This window comes from Conger conger, chromosome 11 (assembly GCF_963514075.1).
Source record: "Conger conger chromosome 11, fConCon1.1, whole genome shotgun sequence".
In the NCBI taxonomy this organism is placed as follows: domain Eukaryota; kingdom Metazoa; phylum Chordata; class Actinopteri; order Anguilliformes; family Congridae; genus Conger; species Conger conger.
This window is the reverse complement of record NC_083770.1, coordinates 28,750,214-28,768,155: the sequence shown is the minus strand read 5'-3', so window position 1 is coordinate 28,768,155 and position 17,942 is coordinate 28,750,214. Positions and strand designations below refer to the sequence as shown.

Below are 17,942 nucleotides of genomic sequence, written 5' to 3'. Positions count from 1 at the left end.
TATTTTCTGCAGAATAAATAAATAAATAGATTATTTTAATCCGGATTTCAGATTTTAAAAGCCTGTACTGCTTACCGTAAATAATCCACTTTGATTTTTCACCAGGTGTCCATGTGTACACATTGATAAAAAAAGAACTACTTATGGAAAATAAACGTGGGCTTTGCAATTAAACAGAAATGAAACAGAATTTTTATCCTAAAATAATTTATTTAATTCACTATTTGCTTTAACAACATGGACAATAAGGAAATGTGACGGAACATAACAGTAGACACACACTGTGCAAATGAACGGGCTCACACTTCAACACGTACGACATCTCTGTTTCACTTTCACAGCAGTACTCTACATAAGAACGAGATAAAATGTAATGTAAGATGTCAAAACATTCCTTTTTCAGAGGTGTACCCCTGTAGTATTTTATGTGAAGCAGCTCTCATCATTGATTAGGGTGGAGAGACCTTTATATGGGTTTTGGACATGAATCCATGGACATGAATAACTAGTGTGCTGAAATGGATGATGAGCCATTCCACTATATTATGACCCTGGCCAACATGTTGTGGACTGTCACATAATAGAAGACAATGGAAAAAGAGCTGTTTCATATGGGAGTCATTCAGCACGTTCATTTACACAGTGTTTTCTCTTATTTATTCATAATCTTTTTACATTTTTCTACTGGTGTGACACAGGAGATACATACATGAAATGCACATGATGCTGTTTAGCACTTTTCTTGTGATAAACGTGTTAATTGAGTGCTAAACAAGGATAGATATTATTCCACATGAGGGGAACAGTTGTACAGGTGTTTACAGTAATGCTTAGGTTAGTGAATCCCACGTTTAACACTGCATTCCCAAATGTGATCATATTCTCTTTGACACAAACAGGCCTTAGATACAATCTTCATTAAAAGAGTTGAAAAAATAATAAAAAGGATAAATAATGGTAATTCATGTCACAAAATTGCAAATAGTCAACACTAACAATTTATATAAAAATATTAGACTTTCCAAATGTAGAAATAATACACCAATAGATATGGGTGGATCCATCCTGTATATGGACATGAGAGCACCTTTTGAGTTTAGAATTCTGCAACAACAGGTCAAGCAGTAGGAATTTGACTTTCCATAAACATGTATCACAATATAACAATAATATGATAATTCCATCTCATATTTCTCTCAGTGATTCAACATGTTATATCTGGTTGAATGTAAAAAGTTGGTAGTTTTTTTCTTTCTTGTTTTTTTCATGTAAATGAGCTGCTCAGTAATATGGAAATAACTGACAACAATGATTGAACCCATGCCCTCTCGCCTCGCAGAATGGGTTTACATTATACATGGTATTACATTTTGAGAATACTTGATGGAGCTCTGAAACTGAAATACTTCACTATTTGCTGATATGTGCTGATGTTGTGTTTATTTAGAAGGAGAATCTGGGAGTGAATAATATTTATTTGATAATAATATTATGTTTAATAACTGACTGGAATAATTTGCTATTAAAGAAATTAAAAATCAGAGACTTCATGCTTGTGATTAATTCTAGCTTACGCAATGAGAACAACATTATGATATACAAGCATCAACAGAGAAGTATCATCGTGTTTATGAGTAGATCTTAATTCCATAAAGTGTATAGATGTTGAGTAATGTGTAAACGTATTGCCATCAGCTTGATTAACTGATAATTATGAAGTACTGTGAAATGATCAATTTGACCACTTGCACAGTATAATTTGTAAAGCAGCATGCATGATAGTCAATCATTGATGAATGACCAATTAATCAAACTGACACCAAAACATTTATTAAAATATTCAAAATCCATAGCTCTAGTTTCTTCAAAAACACCCAGTACATGCAATCAGTGATGATAGGCTAATGTGTAGTACATATTATTTCAAACTGTAACACCAGGACATTTCATGAATATCATTTACTTAAAAAAATCTGACCTAATATGCATACATCATCTTTCTGATTGCTGAAAATTAACCTAAATTATAAGCTTCATAATTAATTATTTGTCCAGCCCCAATAATTCCCAAGTAGTATTTGTTCTTTGTAAATGTTAAGTCTGCTCAATTAACATTTACTATATACAATAAGCTGCCATGGGCAGTTTTGACCTCTTCCAACTGTCTCCTTTATTGAAGAAATAAATGCATCTGCATCCAGTGAACACAATTATTGGAAGAGGCAAACCAAATACCAAATTTAACACTTATCAGAGAATACCAGCAGCAGAATTCAATTCTAAGTTCAGTTAAATGTAAAATGTAAAAAAGTAAAAATGTCTGGATATTACTTTAACTGATTTAACTTATTACAGTAACATTTACTGACTTTCCCTGTGTCCTGCCTCCTAGCAGTAATTTCTTTACATTCAGTGACATGCAGCATGCTCAGAAAAGATATCAAGGCAGAATGTTTGAGATATGAGGTGAATCAGCAAAGCGCAGAGTCAGCATGTATCTGTGCTTTAAAAGGCAGCTTCCGTGCCTCTTCACACCGAGGTTGTGCAGGGACTGCACATTAGCAGATACATGCAATGGAAAGCAGACAAGCGAGGAAGGCTCTCAAAGCCACACTTTCTTTCCTAAAGTTACCGTAGAAAACGGGAAAGTACATCAGGAGAAGACAACATGATACTGAATACAAAATGTCACATATGCATAGACTTGACTTCACATTCACATTCCGGTACGAAAAGGGATGTTGGGGTGGGGGGTGGGGGGTGGTGTGTGGGATGGTGTTGACTTAATAAGGGGTAGGCACACTTGATTCCAGATTAAGCAATCAATTTGGTGAATCTTTATCAGCAAGACAAATTCAGTGATTAAGGAGCAATTAACTTGTTTTTATCAAAGCCGCTCAAATGGGGGAGTCAAGAGTGCTTAGCCCTAATCTCAAATCAGTCTTACGGTACATTCCAGAAAAACATTTACCTCTCACTCCCAGCCGTAGAAAACGTTTTTAGAGATGGTTTTTGAAGGATCATACCTCACATTCTCTGGAGCCCGAGATGGTGCAGGTGCAGGAGCCTGTCCCATTGACCAGCACGTCCATGGTCTCAGAGTTTGTGGGGTTGTAACTCATGTAATACTCCTGCAGCTGGGAGTTGAGGTTAGGCTCGGACTCCTGCACCTTTTTCCTGCGCTTGCGGCCCATGGAGTGCTGCTGCAGCTGCCTCATGGTGTTGGGGTAGCGCTTCCATGACACGTAGATCACCAGCAGGATCAAAGACACAGAGAGGAAGAGTGCCACGCTGCCTGCAATGATCTTGTGGAAGGACATGTGTTCAAACTCTGGCTCTGGGGTGAAAGGTAGGTTGTCGGAGGAAGGGATAGTGGCAGGCCGAGAATCCCTGGATTCCATATCTGCCAGATTAGGAATGACGGGCTGTGGGAATAGCCAGCGTTTTGAGGAAGTTGAAGGACTTTGGGTCGTAGTTGTAGTAGGAGGAGGCGGAGGCAGAGTGGTTGCTGCAGCTGACGTGGGAGTTGGCCTCTCGGTTGGCGCGGGGGTTGGTGCAAATGTGTGAGACTCCTCGCAGATTGTGTAATTCCTCACAGCCTCCGTTACTTTCTCTCCCTGCAGTGGCTTTGGGCTGCTGCATATCATAGTGGTGTCCTTGGTGCCTCTGAAGGTCCTCAGCCAGGCCACCAGGGGGCAGATGCTGGGGCTGCAGTCCCACACGTTCCCTGCCAGGCTTATGGTGGTCAGGGAGATCCAGGCTGTCACAGTGTCCTGGGACACATTGCTGAGCTTGTTAGACTCAAGGTTGAGTATCTGTAGATGGGGCAGGCACTGGAAAACAGCTGGGTCCAGGGCTTGGATTTCGTTCCCGGAGAGGTCCAGCTTCTGCAAGGTGTACCAGGTCCAGGGGAGACCTTGGTTTACAGTGCGGATGCGGTTCCACTGCAGGTAGAGGGCCCGCAGGTTGGACAGACGTGGGAAGAGGAAAAAGTTGATCCTGGAGAACTGGTTGTGCTCCAGGTGCAGCTCTGTCAGCTTGAGCAGCCCCAGGAAGGTGGTGCGAGTCAGGGTGCGCAGGCGGTTGTATCCCAGGTCCAGGAACTCCAGGCTGCGGCACTCCAGGAAGGCGCGTATGGGGATGATCTTCAGGCTGTTGGAGCGCAGGTGCAGGTTCTGGAGCTTACGCAGCCCGTGGAACTGCCCCGGCTGCAGGGCCTGCAGCTGGTTGTAGGACAGGTCCAGGTTGCGCAGGTTGGGCACGGCGTGGAAGGTGCTGTTATGGAGAAGCATGATCTTGTTGGAGCTCAGGATCAGCTCCTTGAGCCTCCTCACACCCTGGAAGGCCTGGCCGTCCACGCCGCTGATGGAGTTATGGTCCAGGTAGAGCCAGATGAGCTGGTTGAGATGGGCGAACTGGTAAGGCAGCAGACTCAGCAGGCTGTTGTAGCGCAGGGACAGGCCCTGGCACCCAGTGGAAATGTTTTCTGGGATGTCGTGGAAGGCACCAGACTCGCAGTAAACTATCTTCCCCTCACAGCGGCAGCTCAAAGGGCATATCCTCTCCCCCTTGCAGAGGAGCACCAGAACAGAAACCTGGAGAAGGAGACATGTCAGCCGCCCTTCCCAAAGTAGGAGCCCTGCAGCAAGGAAAGAGACAACAGACAGAATGTCACAGTTTGCCCCCCTGAGCTTGGCCACATACAGTATGTTCAGTGATATCATACCACTGCTTAATGTGCTTCCAAGATTTTAATCCTCACTGATTTCCTTAATCCTCTTTTAATTAGTAAACGTGTATTTATTTCAATGATAAGCAAAAAAATTTGTTTATTTATAATAAACAAACACATTTTCATCCCTGACAATAATTTAATGGTAAGGGATGAACTTAGAGCCAGACTAGGCCTATTGTGACTAGTTTCAGGCACATATATGACACATTCTGCACCAGAAACGTGCATCATGTGTAAGAATCAGGCCTAAAAGCACGGTGCTGTATGCGTGTCATCTGGTGAGTCAACACAAGGTGCGCATTTCTCCGTATGCATTTAAAAAAGGATCACGCAAATAACGGGTGGAGATCTTGTGTGGCTGATTATATTGAATTAAAATTAAACTCAATAGTCCTTGAAGATGCACTGAGAATCTTTGCAAAAAGAATCACACTATTTCAAATCTCCTAGCAAGAAATCATCAAATAGTACAGACTAAGCAGCCAAGCAATAATTAATGTTGGGTGCTTGTCATGGAAAATATTGGCTAAAGTCACGGATCAGTCACGACATAGTTGAGCATGCTTTTTGACTTAAAAATTGTTTGAAGACATAGCAAATGTACTTTTTTTCCTTTAAATGTCTTTGCTACATGCTGGTCTACTGACCCATCAAACATTTGTTTGTAACTGTGTGCAGTTACCACCCAAAACTCCCAAAAACTAATGGAAAGCACTAAAACGGAGAAACACATGGAACTGCCAAAAAGGAGATACAAATCGTGGAATCAGTGACACTTGTTACCTCTATGACAGACACCCAGCCATAGAAATAATTACTCTTCTGTGAGAAATACAAGTTGACCCACAATCTCCCACATTATGTTCCCATTCCACCGTGGAATAGTCAAATTCCTTTACATTATCTTGCATCTGGATCATTTGCCAGCACAGTCTGTATTCTGTCCTGCACTGCCAGTAGTGCCGGATACACTCTGACTGTACATCGAACCAGTGCAGCAAATTTCCCACATCCAATGAACATATTCAACATGCACATCTTAAGCTTTGATTCATATTCATGTGATTAGTTGGAAATCCCATTTGCTGATTGTGAAATTAGTTGTAGCCATTCAAACAGACTGTGTACACACCAACATACCCTCGCCGCATTTCCCCCTGCGAGTTTTACACACGTACATCTGGCCCATAGTTTCCCATTATTTACTGATAAAGGGGAAGAGCCAAAAGAGTAATTGCACTCACTGTTTCAGCCTGGCTCCGAATGCGTTCTGATGGGTAGAGTGGGTGCGGCCATTTGCATAAAGTATTCTCTAACCAATTAGGTGCCGGCAGTGTTCAGTTTCGTATTGATCCGCAACAACTGGCTTGCTGAATTTGAAAATGAGCCGTTAAACTAAACCAACAGAATTGTGAGCATCAACAATTTTCTGACTGGATATGAAATTGACATCTATATGACGTATACCTACCCTAAAAAAGGTATGCTTTGTATTACGATTGGGGCGGGGTCAGAGTCGATTGCATAAAGCATTTCATAGGGCAGCAGAACATGCTTTTCTACCAGTTTTTTTAATGGCAAAATTATATTATTTCATAAACATTTAAATAATGGTGTGGAATAAAATGTTTCAGTAACAGGAGGCATACAAACACATATACAAAAAATATATATCATCTAGAGTGTAATTATAGTGAAGTAATTTACGTGACCCACATCATGATGTGCAAGCTACACATGGAGAAGCTACACTGTCAAACTGACACATAATGTAATTTTACCTTTCACAGAAGGAAGGAAGGATTGATAGTAGATCATTTTTCAGAGTATGCCACATAATACACAGTCACCTGTGTCTACCTTGCCAGACCTGGGTCAAATACATAACTTTTTAGGATTTAAATCAATTTCTATGATTCACTGAGCTTGGTGTGTTGGAACGTATGAAAACCCTGACTTCTGCTCCTCTTGGCTGGCTCAATTGCACCAGGCAAGATCAATTGAGCACAGAAAAGTATTTCAATCCAAAGCAATTGCGTATTTGAACCAGATCTGATCCTAGCATTTACTATTTAATCTACAAACCCATTTTTATTCTGTTTCACTTCTTTTATTTTATGTGAGCTTGGGGCATACCATAGTCGCATCTCTAATCGTGTAGACATTCCTTTTTAAGGGGATTACAATGTCCTCCTATAAAAGATAATTTGTGGGTAATTTAAATATTTTACAATGGAAATTTTGTTATTAAATCTGTGCACAGTTAAGATTTCTCATTGGCAGCCGTCATTATCAGCATGAAACAGCAAACATTTATTGCTAGTTATACATGCTAGTATCTCCTTTTAACTCAAAAACGGTACAAGTTCCAATTTATTATATTTTGAGGCCACAACCAATTGAATTGTTCCCATTATCATTAATTCTGTTCTGGCCGACTTTCCCCAAACTGGTGTTATGGGCTACAATATCTATGGGCCTTATGAGCTGTGCTGTTTTTGTACATACAACCTCATGAAAATATGTGATTAATTCCAATTCTTGATTAGATGAGTATATCCTTAGTGTATGTGAGACAGTATACACTTCCAGACTTGAAGTGTTATTGAGATTTTTCATTGTATTCTTGACTTGAATTTTTCTATATTAATTTTTACTTCCTCCACTGTTGTGGTTGTTTCTACTCAGTACACCTAATTATTTATTTCCTTCTCAACATTAGTACTGGATATTCCAATGTATTTATTATTTACAACGTCAACCTTGGAATATTTTGAATTAGTCCATTTTACCTGCCTCAAGAATAAAAATAAAAATAAACTTTTAACTCCACATAGAAAACTGCATCACTTTGAGAACTATAAAAAGTGCATTTTGAAGATACCTAAGATGTGTGAAAACGAGGCCCTGAGGTTCAAGGTGATTTTTCCTCTGCTCTTTAAAAAGCAAGAGTGCACAAGAGAGAGGCAAGAGCCGATCAGGCATGTACAACAATTTACAGAGTCATCAGTTTTGCCTAACAGTAATCCTGTTGATACAGTTTGCACACATAACTCTGTGCCTTGAAATCACTCTCCACTTAATTCAGTTATATATCAGCATGGCTAGCATCCCGCAAACGAGGGAATATTGAGAAAATGGCTAATGGGTGCAAATTCAGAGGTCCTTGTAAGAAATTCCGTACACACCTAGTATCTCACTGAAGTCAAGTACCAGCTCCCTCTCGTTAACACTGCTCACTGGCTTAATACCTGAAGTTCACTCACTGTATCCAATACAGCTGAACCATCACTCAGAAGAATTTACAATGGAACACATTCCAAACGTCTTATCAATTTCCTTGAGTGCTTTTTAAGTGCGAGGGAGAGACTGGCTTCCTCAGTGCCTGATTGATCAGCCCATTGTCGCTGATTGTTAATGGAACGCACTGCTCAATAGTGATGGGGACCGTACCCCTCCTGTCCTTGGGGTGCTGTTTGCAATCTGTTTGATTTGGAATATCTGAAACTGTAGGTAATGGCATGCATGAATGGAACCCCACGCCTTGTTTTTTCGTAATATGCCACTTTTAAACCTCCGTTGGCAAAATTTGCATTCAATAGCCTGTGATACCTGTAGCTTACTGATTAAGGTACATGCCTGTCTCCTGCTAAGTCTAATCAACTGTAACTTACTTTGGATAAAAGCATCAGATAAGTGTCATGTATTTATGCAAAAAATACATACATTGTAAAATGTAATGTATTGTTCATTAATCTTTTTTCATTACTGCATACAAGCCAAGTTTGTTTCTAAACCTTTCATTTCAGCCTCAGCATTGTTTCATCCTAAAGACAGTGAGAATTATAACATAAATGTTTACTACAGGATGTGAGAATATGAAACCTGGACACCAACTGTACTAATATAGCTGGAATTCTGTTTAACAAGCATTTTACTGAGCAAATGTGCATGTCATTCCCCACACAACGTGTTCTACTTTCCAAAGAAATATGTTTTCTTTTTGTTCCCATTAGAGAAAATTACATTTAAATTCCTTGTGACATTTATGCAGAAATCACAGACACACACACACATACACAGTAATAAGGTTGTGTCATTCCACACTGACCAAAAAGTTAAGTTAATTTAAAAGTGACTAATTTCAATCCTCTCGCTTCAGTGGCAGTGGTTTTCAGCTTTGAGGAATCTTTGGCAGCTGCAGGGTATTCAGCCGCCATGTCCCTTGGCAGACTGACAAGTTTCACCGAAACGCAAAAGAAATGCTGCAGTGCTCTTTTATACTAACACTAAGTGCATTTGTGCATTACCCCCAGAGGAATCCATAAGAAATAGTCAGGGAAAACCTCCGTAGTTGTTTTTTTTTATTTTTTATTTTTTTTATGCAACACAAACTTTACAAAATATACACTCAGTGACCACTTTATGAGGTAGACCTTTATACCAGCATGTTAATTCAAATATTTAATCAGCCAACTAAATGCATAAAAGCATGCATACGTGGTCAAAAGGTTCAGCTATTTTTCAGACCAAATGTCAGAATATGGAAGAAATGTGACTTTGACCAGGAATGATTGTTGGTGCCAGACAGGGTGGTTTGAGTATCAGTGAGTGTTCTGCGGGCAAAAAACGCCTCGTTAATGTGAGGTCAGAGGAGAAGGGTCAGACTGACAGGAAGGAGATAACCATACATTGCAACAGTGGTATGCAGAAGAGCAAGAATACACAACACATCACACCTCTTAAGTGGATAGGTTACAGCAGCAGATGACCAATAAGTGTTCACTGAATGTATATAGTCAGATAAATTCTGTGGACAGAAATATGCCTGGTTCTGCAGTGATGCAGGTGTAATTATACTCTGATCTGTGACCCCTATGATGCAGTTCATATTTGATGAAAGTACATTTTCTCCCTGAACACTTTCAGAAGCTGCAGACAAAAGAATCAAACTGTCTACAGCAGTGAGGGGTCCAGACAGGTTAAACCAAAAGAAAAAAAGTGCAAACAGTTCCTTACGGCCCATTTAAGCAGTGCTATCAGATCAAGTACAATTTCTGCATCGATAAAAGGTTCACCTCGTATATTTGCTGGTCCACGGAGGGCACAGATTCAGGGTTCAGGGTTCAGACAGGATTACAGTGCCACAGACCGGAGGCATTCCATGCCACAGCTATCTTGCTATCTCATATTCTTTATATTTTTATTACAATTATGAACTCTCAATTACATTTGCAGGCCTGCAACGTACAGTACCAGATTAGCATGTAGGCAGCCATTGCTTACTCTGCAGTGGGCCAGCTGAGGTGTGAAGCCATTCTGTTCGATGACTACGCAACTGTTGACAACATGAGAATGTTTGATGATAAGAACTAAAAACTTGGAATACAGGTTGTCATTTTACATAGCTGCCACAATTAGACAGTAGACACCTAATAAACTGCAACATCTGTTCTTGCGCATTGAGACAAGGAGTACTCCACTCACTGTAACAAAATGTTAGTATAACTGTGTGCCACCCTATGGGGCTGCCAGCCTCAAGTGTCACTGGCCCATTCAGGATTTGAATTAGAGCTGTGGGGAGGTACTGAGCTGGATGGGTCACCTGCATATCCTGTAGCTTTTCTGAAAATTTCTGGACACACAACTACTGTCCCAATAAAGAGATACAACCCTGGGCATGTGTATATAAGATCTACTGTATTTTAGAAAGTGAACCAGAATGCGTGACTCATTTGCATTTTTTATTATTTGGATGCTTTAATCTCAATTAAGTGATTAACGTAATGGAGACAGGAGTGTGAAAAGCATTAATGCTTCAAAGGTTAATCAGCAAAAGTATACCATCAGCTAACAGTCATCTTTGGGCAGCTACAACTGCACACTTAAAAAGAAACAGTGGGTTCTTGTCACTTTTACATTTTTGGCAATTGGTCATTCAGCTGAAAATATGCAATGCTTTAAACACATTATTAAAGAATGTTGATATCTAATTTACTGAAGCTACATGCAACAAAACCTGCTAAAGTAGTCTGCTTAATTGCTTTTTTCAAGAAAATGAAAAAAGCCTTCATCCCCAATCTTTGGAAAACTGATTTTGTATTCTTCCAGTGTAAAACACTGCATGAGAAAGCACCATAGAATTGGAATCTAATAGGTAACCAGCAGAAGGAAGGTGGCTCAGTACTATAGGCAATTATAAGTCCCCACAACCTGAAGCAACAAAATAAGTATGCTGCATAATAATTAAATAAATCCTGGTAATCATATCAATACTTTCATCCAATTATTTAATAGTGTATTGCAGTGAAGGGGAACCTCAATTAATCCAACAAATTTAAACATATGTGACATGCTCTATCAAAATCAGGCTACTGACCCAAAAACTTATTTTGAGTTTTACAGACTATTCATAAGAGGAGAATGTATGCTGTCTAACGATTCCAAATTTATCTCTCTACTCCAGATATCAAGGGAGTTGTGTCCCGTTTCATTTTGAATGCCATCAAACCATGTTTTTGAGAAAAACGGCTTCAAAGTTTCTTTGCGAGAGTTACATGAGGCTGGGAGACTACCGACACTGGGCTAACGAAACTCCAAGGCCGTAACTTGTCATATTATTTATAATCATTTAAAACTTAGCATTAAAACATGCAGATTATGAAAGCCAAGATATTGTTATACAAAATGTATTTTTCAATAAACATCAATTTATGTGAAACTGGCCATCGCGACTTATGACTGAATATGATATAGCGGGTCACATATACGCATGGAACTACTAAATCACTCAAGTTCAACCCAAAGTTGTGAATGACTGGGAGTTCACAATGATTGGACATAACTGACATAACTGGCTTCATCCAAACAGGATCATTAAGTCAGCCCCTCAGATTACTGCTGCCTTAGTATCTTCAAGAGATTCTCCCAGTCCCAAGGTTACAAGCTGCTGTCAATGGAATATGTGTACCCTAATTGCTGGAAGCTCACATACCTGAGCAGCAGGATACTTTGTGTTTATGTGGGTGACAATCAGTGAGCTCAGACATGTGGGGTGGGGTTGAGGGTCATCACCACTATTACAATAAAACCAGCAGCATAATGGATTCTCGCCAATGCACATTCTGTCTACCTCTTCTGCTTCAAATTAAAATATTCAAATTTACATGCAGCTGGATAAAATAACTGGATGAACTTCAAGCGATTTATTATGCATAAAGAATGTTGCAAAGAATGCCGGTATTATATACGATGTGATCAAATTTCCTCAGGAACAATGAAGAGCTCGAAAAGGTGTTTTAAATGTTTGTTTTTTTACAATCACAAAACAGAATGAAAGAGCGACCATCCACAAGAGAACTCGCAGAAAATTGGCAGAGCAGCGTAAATAACATCTACGGTATACTATATATCGCGCTGAGGGAGTGGTATAGCAAGCTTCAAGCACAAGAACCATTTCCAACATTCTGTCACAGGAATGGAGCTATAAATCAACCGTGACAATGAAAGCATCATGTCATGGCACCTGTGATCGAAACTCTTCATCCTCAGCAGCACAATGATGAGGTGGGGGTAAGTTAGTATTCTAATGCTATTATTATTCGAATATTATCTGTTCAAACACACCTGCAGTACTCTTTGCCAGCAGAGGATGGGCTTGCCCTCTATATTTAAGTAAGAGCTGTCGCCTGGCAGTCGGAGCGTTGCCGGTTCGATCCCCCGCCTGGGCTGTGTCGAAGTGTCCCTGAGCAAGACACCTAATCCCCAAATGCTCCTGACGAGCTGGTCGGGGCCTTGCATGGCAGCCAATCGCCGTCGGTGTATGAGTGTGTGTATGAATGGGTGAATGGGGAAGCATCAATTGTACAGTGCTTTGGATAAAGGCGCTATATAAATGCCTGCCATTTACCATTTACCATTTATATTTGGGTTTCTCTCACCATTTATTTCCTCACCACTCTTTTTTTCTTCCCAGGTTCTTTTTCTTTTTTACTTCACTTGCATCACAATACAAATAAAATCGATTGAACGTTGATGAATTGAACTGAATGTTTTGCTGCACTTTCTTTAGACATTCCTTGACAAGAACCCTTTAGACAGTTAACTTAAGGCATGGATCTACAAATGCTTATTTAAACACCAGTCCAGTTGACATTGCACGTAAATTCCCAAAACTCTTTTCAGCCTCTTGCCACCCATGTAACCCCATATTTTGTGTGTTTTATAATAAGCAACTGAGTTAAAAACACAAAATGAAAAAAGAAACCTGCAAAGAAAACAGCCAAATATGCATCACAGAAGAAACGTGTCTAACATCAGTGTCTAACTCCTGTCTCTGCTGCTGTGTGTTTAATGGAAACGATCAGAGGATTCCAGACATCATTTAAATCTGAGCAAACATTCATCATTGCTGTGTGCCAGCCTTTTTATTCATTCGCCAGGAAAATCCAATGGAACTCAAATGAGAGTAATGAAGACCAGTTTGGTTGATAACAGTATTACACAATTAAAGTGTTGCTCCAAGATCAATTGGAGCTGTTCAAAGATGTTGACTGGACAAGTGTGTTCTTTGAGCCAGGATTGGCTTATTTCATTACAGGTGCATCTTTCAGCTGTAACCCTTTCCACATTGCCCCCCTAAAGGGGGATTTCCACATATTTGGTACTAGTGCTATAAGAGGGTCGATATCTCAAAAACTATTTACAGCACACACATGGTTGAAGACTTAAATTAAAGAAGAGACCTGTACCCTTCAGGAAATTGAGCATGCACACAGTGTACACACAAGTTACAGTAAAATACAAAAAAAAATACAATTTCACAAATGCCTTATGTTTTTATAGTTTAGCACTGAATGTCAAAAGAACCAACCCAGAACTACTTTATTTTTGCGCACAACCTTGATGTCAACTTATTTTGCCAAATGTTTGTTTAATTTTTAATGTTTCGTCTTTTGTCGAATATTTGGTAAAGATATCAACAGGCATTCAAATTCCACGTTTTTCCGAATCTGCACCAAAATGTCCTCACATGTCCCCAAATATCTCCAAATACAATAAATTATTATTTATTGTCCAGACACATAAATGATCAGAAGCTTATTACTCAATTAAGACAGATTGTTTAATACAAAGTGTGTTTTACTGACATATGAGAGTATGTTTTCATAAAGCATGCCCAAAAGGATTACTCACACTAAATGCTTTCTAACCAAGCTGCATCACAGTTACAATGCAACTATATTTCATAATTAGGTTAACCAGAGCCCCGTTAGCCAGTACAATTAATGTTACAGGTTCATCCATAGCAAGTTGCATGTTTATGCATGTCTGCTTATTCATTCTGCTATGCAAACGCAGCCATATTCCTAAACTGTCCATTGCCTGAATATGAAAGAAAAGAACAGTCATTCGTCCATAACCAGGTAGGATGTTTGATTCCATAAATACGTCTGTATCAAATCATTTTCAAAACAAACGTATATTTCTACAAAGCCAGACATTTTCCAATAAAAGTGAGCTAATAAAAAAACCCCAATGTGTTTATTCATGCAACCTCGTGTATTTTTGTCCTTCTATTGGAACATGATTTTTTGACAAAGAGAAATGGTATCAAGGATTATTAGAACATATTGTTTATTGTCGGAGACTGTAGCGAGCTTACGGTTGTAAGCCGTGATAGTGGCAAGGGGGAGGCTGCCCTTTATTGCCCTGCTTTGCAAATAAGAGGCTGATAAGCATCTAAGATGCTGTTCTGTTCATCTAAGCAGAGTCTTTTTAACAATCTGGCATCAGCGTTTTGCAGTTTTATTACATTGCAGTTTTTTGTATTCTATAAATATGAACGCAACAATGATTTTGGACGTCGACGACTCAACCACAAGGGGTGAAGTGTGTAGGGTTAAGCCACACTCTACCACAAAAAATACTGGCAAAGATTCTTAACAAGGCAAATACACAGCATTGTGACACGGCAGTGTGCGTTTCACTCTGGAAATTAAGCAGCCAATATGGTCAGTGGGAAGGCAAACCTTTGTGTATTGTATGGCAAAAACGTCTGGGTGCCAAATAAAAAAATACCCTTTCTGGTTTTGGTAACAGCAAGGAATACAATAAAAGCAAGCTTTCATAAGCTGTTAGCTTTTCTGTCTTACCTTGTTTCCAGGTTGTGATGTATGTGATGTGCATATTAAATGATTTTCTGATTTTAATATGCTAAGCCTTTCTACCATAGCCTCAATCACATTAGATGATACAACACATTTTGCTCAATGGACACTCTACTGATGAACAAGCACTATCATTTAATGTGCAGTGGAGTTTGTAACGCCATCATCTGATAGGAACAGTAATGCCATTGTGCGTTTGCCAAGTAAAACAGCTTTCCTGCACAGGTCCAATGTGATGTGATCCCTTAGAAAAACCCCACTGTGAAAGTTTCATCAATCATCATGCCATGACAACAATGATTCTAGACATTTTCATGATCACAGTATCAGATATAGGGATTGTAGGGATTGCTTACGATGTGTCCTACAACCAAAATAAAACATTCAAGTGAAATATTACACTAAAAGAAGACAGACGTTGTGTATGTTGGATTAATGCCATTTATTTATGTCAAAACAACCTTTGAAGTTCAGGCCAGAAAATGCCTCAGCACTGTGATCTGAAGCAGATCAATAGTAGAAAAGAGGCCTCTATTGTTTTTAACATCCTTACATCCTCAATAGGAAAACTGTCTTTGATACTGTCTCCCACAGGCTGACAAAATATGAATCCTTTAGGAGTGCAAGTCTGTAAATATGCAAAATCTCCATCTGGTAGCATATCATGTAGTACATTATTAATTGTTGTTCTGATGGAAGTCTTGCTTTTAAATTAGTTTTAAAAAACAGTATTAGTCTGTTAAAATAATTACCTTACATATGGAGAGTAGCTATCTTAATTTAGAATAATTAGTTGGTTATCCTGAAACTGCTAAATAATGTTTGAATTCTCTGTGCACATACAATCCATTATTGTAATTATTTCAATGCTGCAAAAACCCCCAGTTTGTTAAATAGGCCTGGGTACTGCCATTTGTCTCACAATAGAATATATAGCATGGTACACAGGTCACAGTGCACTGCACATGATCCATTTTATATCTCAATACAGTCTAAATCACAATACTACATGTATATATGTAATCCATGCTATATGTATTGTAATCAAATGATGTTAAATAAGCATTAATTGATGTACAAATACATGAATTAAGCATGACATTAACTTTTCATTATTTCATGTATTTGTTAGCTACTAACTAATGCATTAGTTACATGAATATTTATACATTAGCAAACCATAATTAAAACATATAACTATAACTAGTTAACCATTAACATTGTTTTTTTCATTCCAATATGAACTGGCTTCAACTAATGTAGTTGTTAACATTGCTAATGTAGAATTAATGGTGTATAAATACATAAACGAAGCTGTGCAGATTGATTTCTCATTAGCTAGTTAAGGGAATACGAGTGACAAATAAATCTGCTGTGCTTAAGTATCATTATTTACACAGGGAGGATCCCCCCCTGTGTTTGTGCTCTGTCATGCCTCATTTGTTTATCCCATTATAAACCATTATCAGACATGATACATCAGAATCTAACACCTAAAAAACTATTTACGGAATAGACATCACACTGAACATGAAATCTATATCCGACATTTTCTTTCTATTTCACACTTTATAATTCTAAACAAAAATAAAAAATACAAATAACCAAAACGTTAACAATATCAATCAACAATATCACATCGGTGATGAGCCCTCTTCTGTAATGTACTGTATGTGTCTTTGATCCCATCTGTCCTACTGACCAACTGCGACATTATCATCTGCTGCAGAATACTGCCGTGGTTGTATTTCAATTGATCCAAGGTTATTATTCCCATTGGTATTTAACCAATGTTGTACTCAGACAGTCAGCTGGGAGAAAGCAGGAAAAAAAGCTAGCACACTGCATTTTCTCAAAGACTCCCAAGAAAAACAACACATTTATTCTTCAGGACTCAAAGGTAATTTGCTGTTGTCTACCTGTACACATCTTCAGCTTAGCTCTATACAATGTCAAAACAGATATAACTGTCAGAAAGATCTGTCAGAGAGAAATGATTGTTATGTCAGCTATACAGAAAACATAAAAATTAGGAACCTAGGAATTCACTGGTATGGTGGAGGTAGCCTACTGCAAAAAACAAAAAAAAATTATTTAACTCTTTAACAAATCAGCAAAAGAATGGAAAATGTCAGTATCCATGAGTTTTGTTTACTCCATTACGGTAGAGAACATGGCGAGCACTTACTGTATGTGCTGTCACGTTATTCCATACTTCGTTTAGCACTCTAACCGCTCACTTAAGAATATAATGGCTACTCAACTGTGCCTACTCCACACAGGGAAAATCACAGAATTTACTACATTTACTGAACAAATTACATGGAAATGTACTTTTGAAAGGATATCTACAGTTGCAGAACCAACATATCTGCTGTATGTGTGCATCAATAGAATACATATATTAATATATTAATGATTCATATGTTCAATGTAGGTTTTTTTAATAGGTTATTTGTTGCTGATCAAACCATTTACTAATGTTATTAGATTTTCCTGCTCCTGTTTTAACTGTTGAATCCCTGGAGTCAGACATGAAGCGCTAGGCTTTGGAGACTGAGCTGTGTATGGTGGGCGTGGAGGGTTAATCATGTCACCACACTTCAAAATACTATAAATACATGCAGTCACAAGCACATAAAAATAGGCTTAATTCAGAGCATTGTTAATGTAAGAGAAAATATAGAGATGCTTATACAGATACAGTTAACCATCTAGTTTGTACTCACACTATTGTTGAATAGCCTCCATATAACATCAATCTTTTTTAAGTCTCACCAGCCCAGCCTTGAGCATGTTTTTGCATTAATTCTTTTTTTATTCGCGGTCAGATTTTTAATCACTATGGTAACAGGATATACAGTTTGAGCATGTTACCTATTTTAAGATGTCATTGCTTTAGCAACAAAAGTTGTAACATGTGGGTGGCAAAACAAGCGTGGGGGACCCTCACCTTTTGGAAATCCATATACTACACAAAATAAGGTAATGCCAGTGTCCTTTTCATGGCAAGCATCCAGCGAACCAACTGCATAATA

The 17,942-nt window shown here is 38.7% G+C and overlaps 1 protein-coding gene across 2 annotated transcripts in view; it reads right to left on the bottom strand.

Annotated features, from left to right (window-relative positions):
* lrrtm4l2 (leucine rich repeat transmembrane neuronal 4 like 2) overlaps window positions 1–17,942 on the bottom strand; it is a 38,562-nt gene that overhangs the window by 11,334 nt on the left and 9,286 nt on the right. The window contains exon 2 of one of the 2 annotated variants that reach the window (XM_061260944.1): window positions 2,972–4,639. In XM_061260944.1, coding sequence (XP_061116928.1) covers window positions 3,021–4,639 — 1,619 coding nt within the window. In that variant the 3' untranslated portion in view covers window positions 2,972–3,020. The remainder of the gene's footprint in view (window positions 1–2,971; window positions 4,640–17,942) is intronic. The other variant, XM_061260943.1, reaches the window with a different exon arrangement.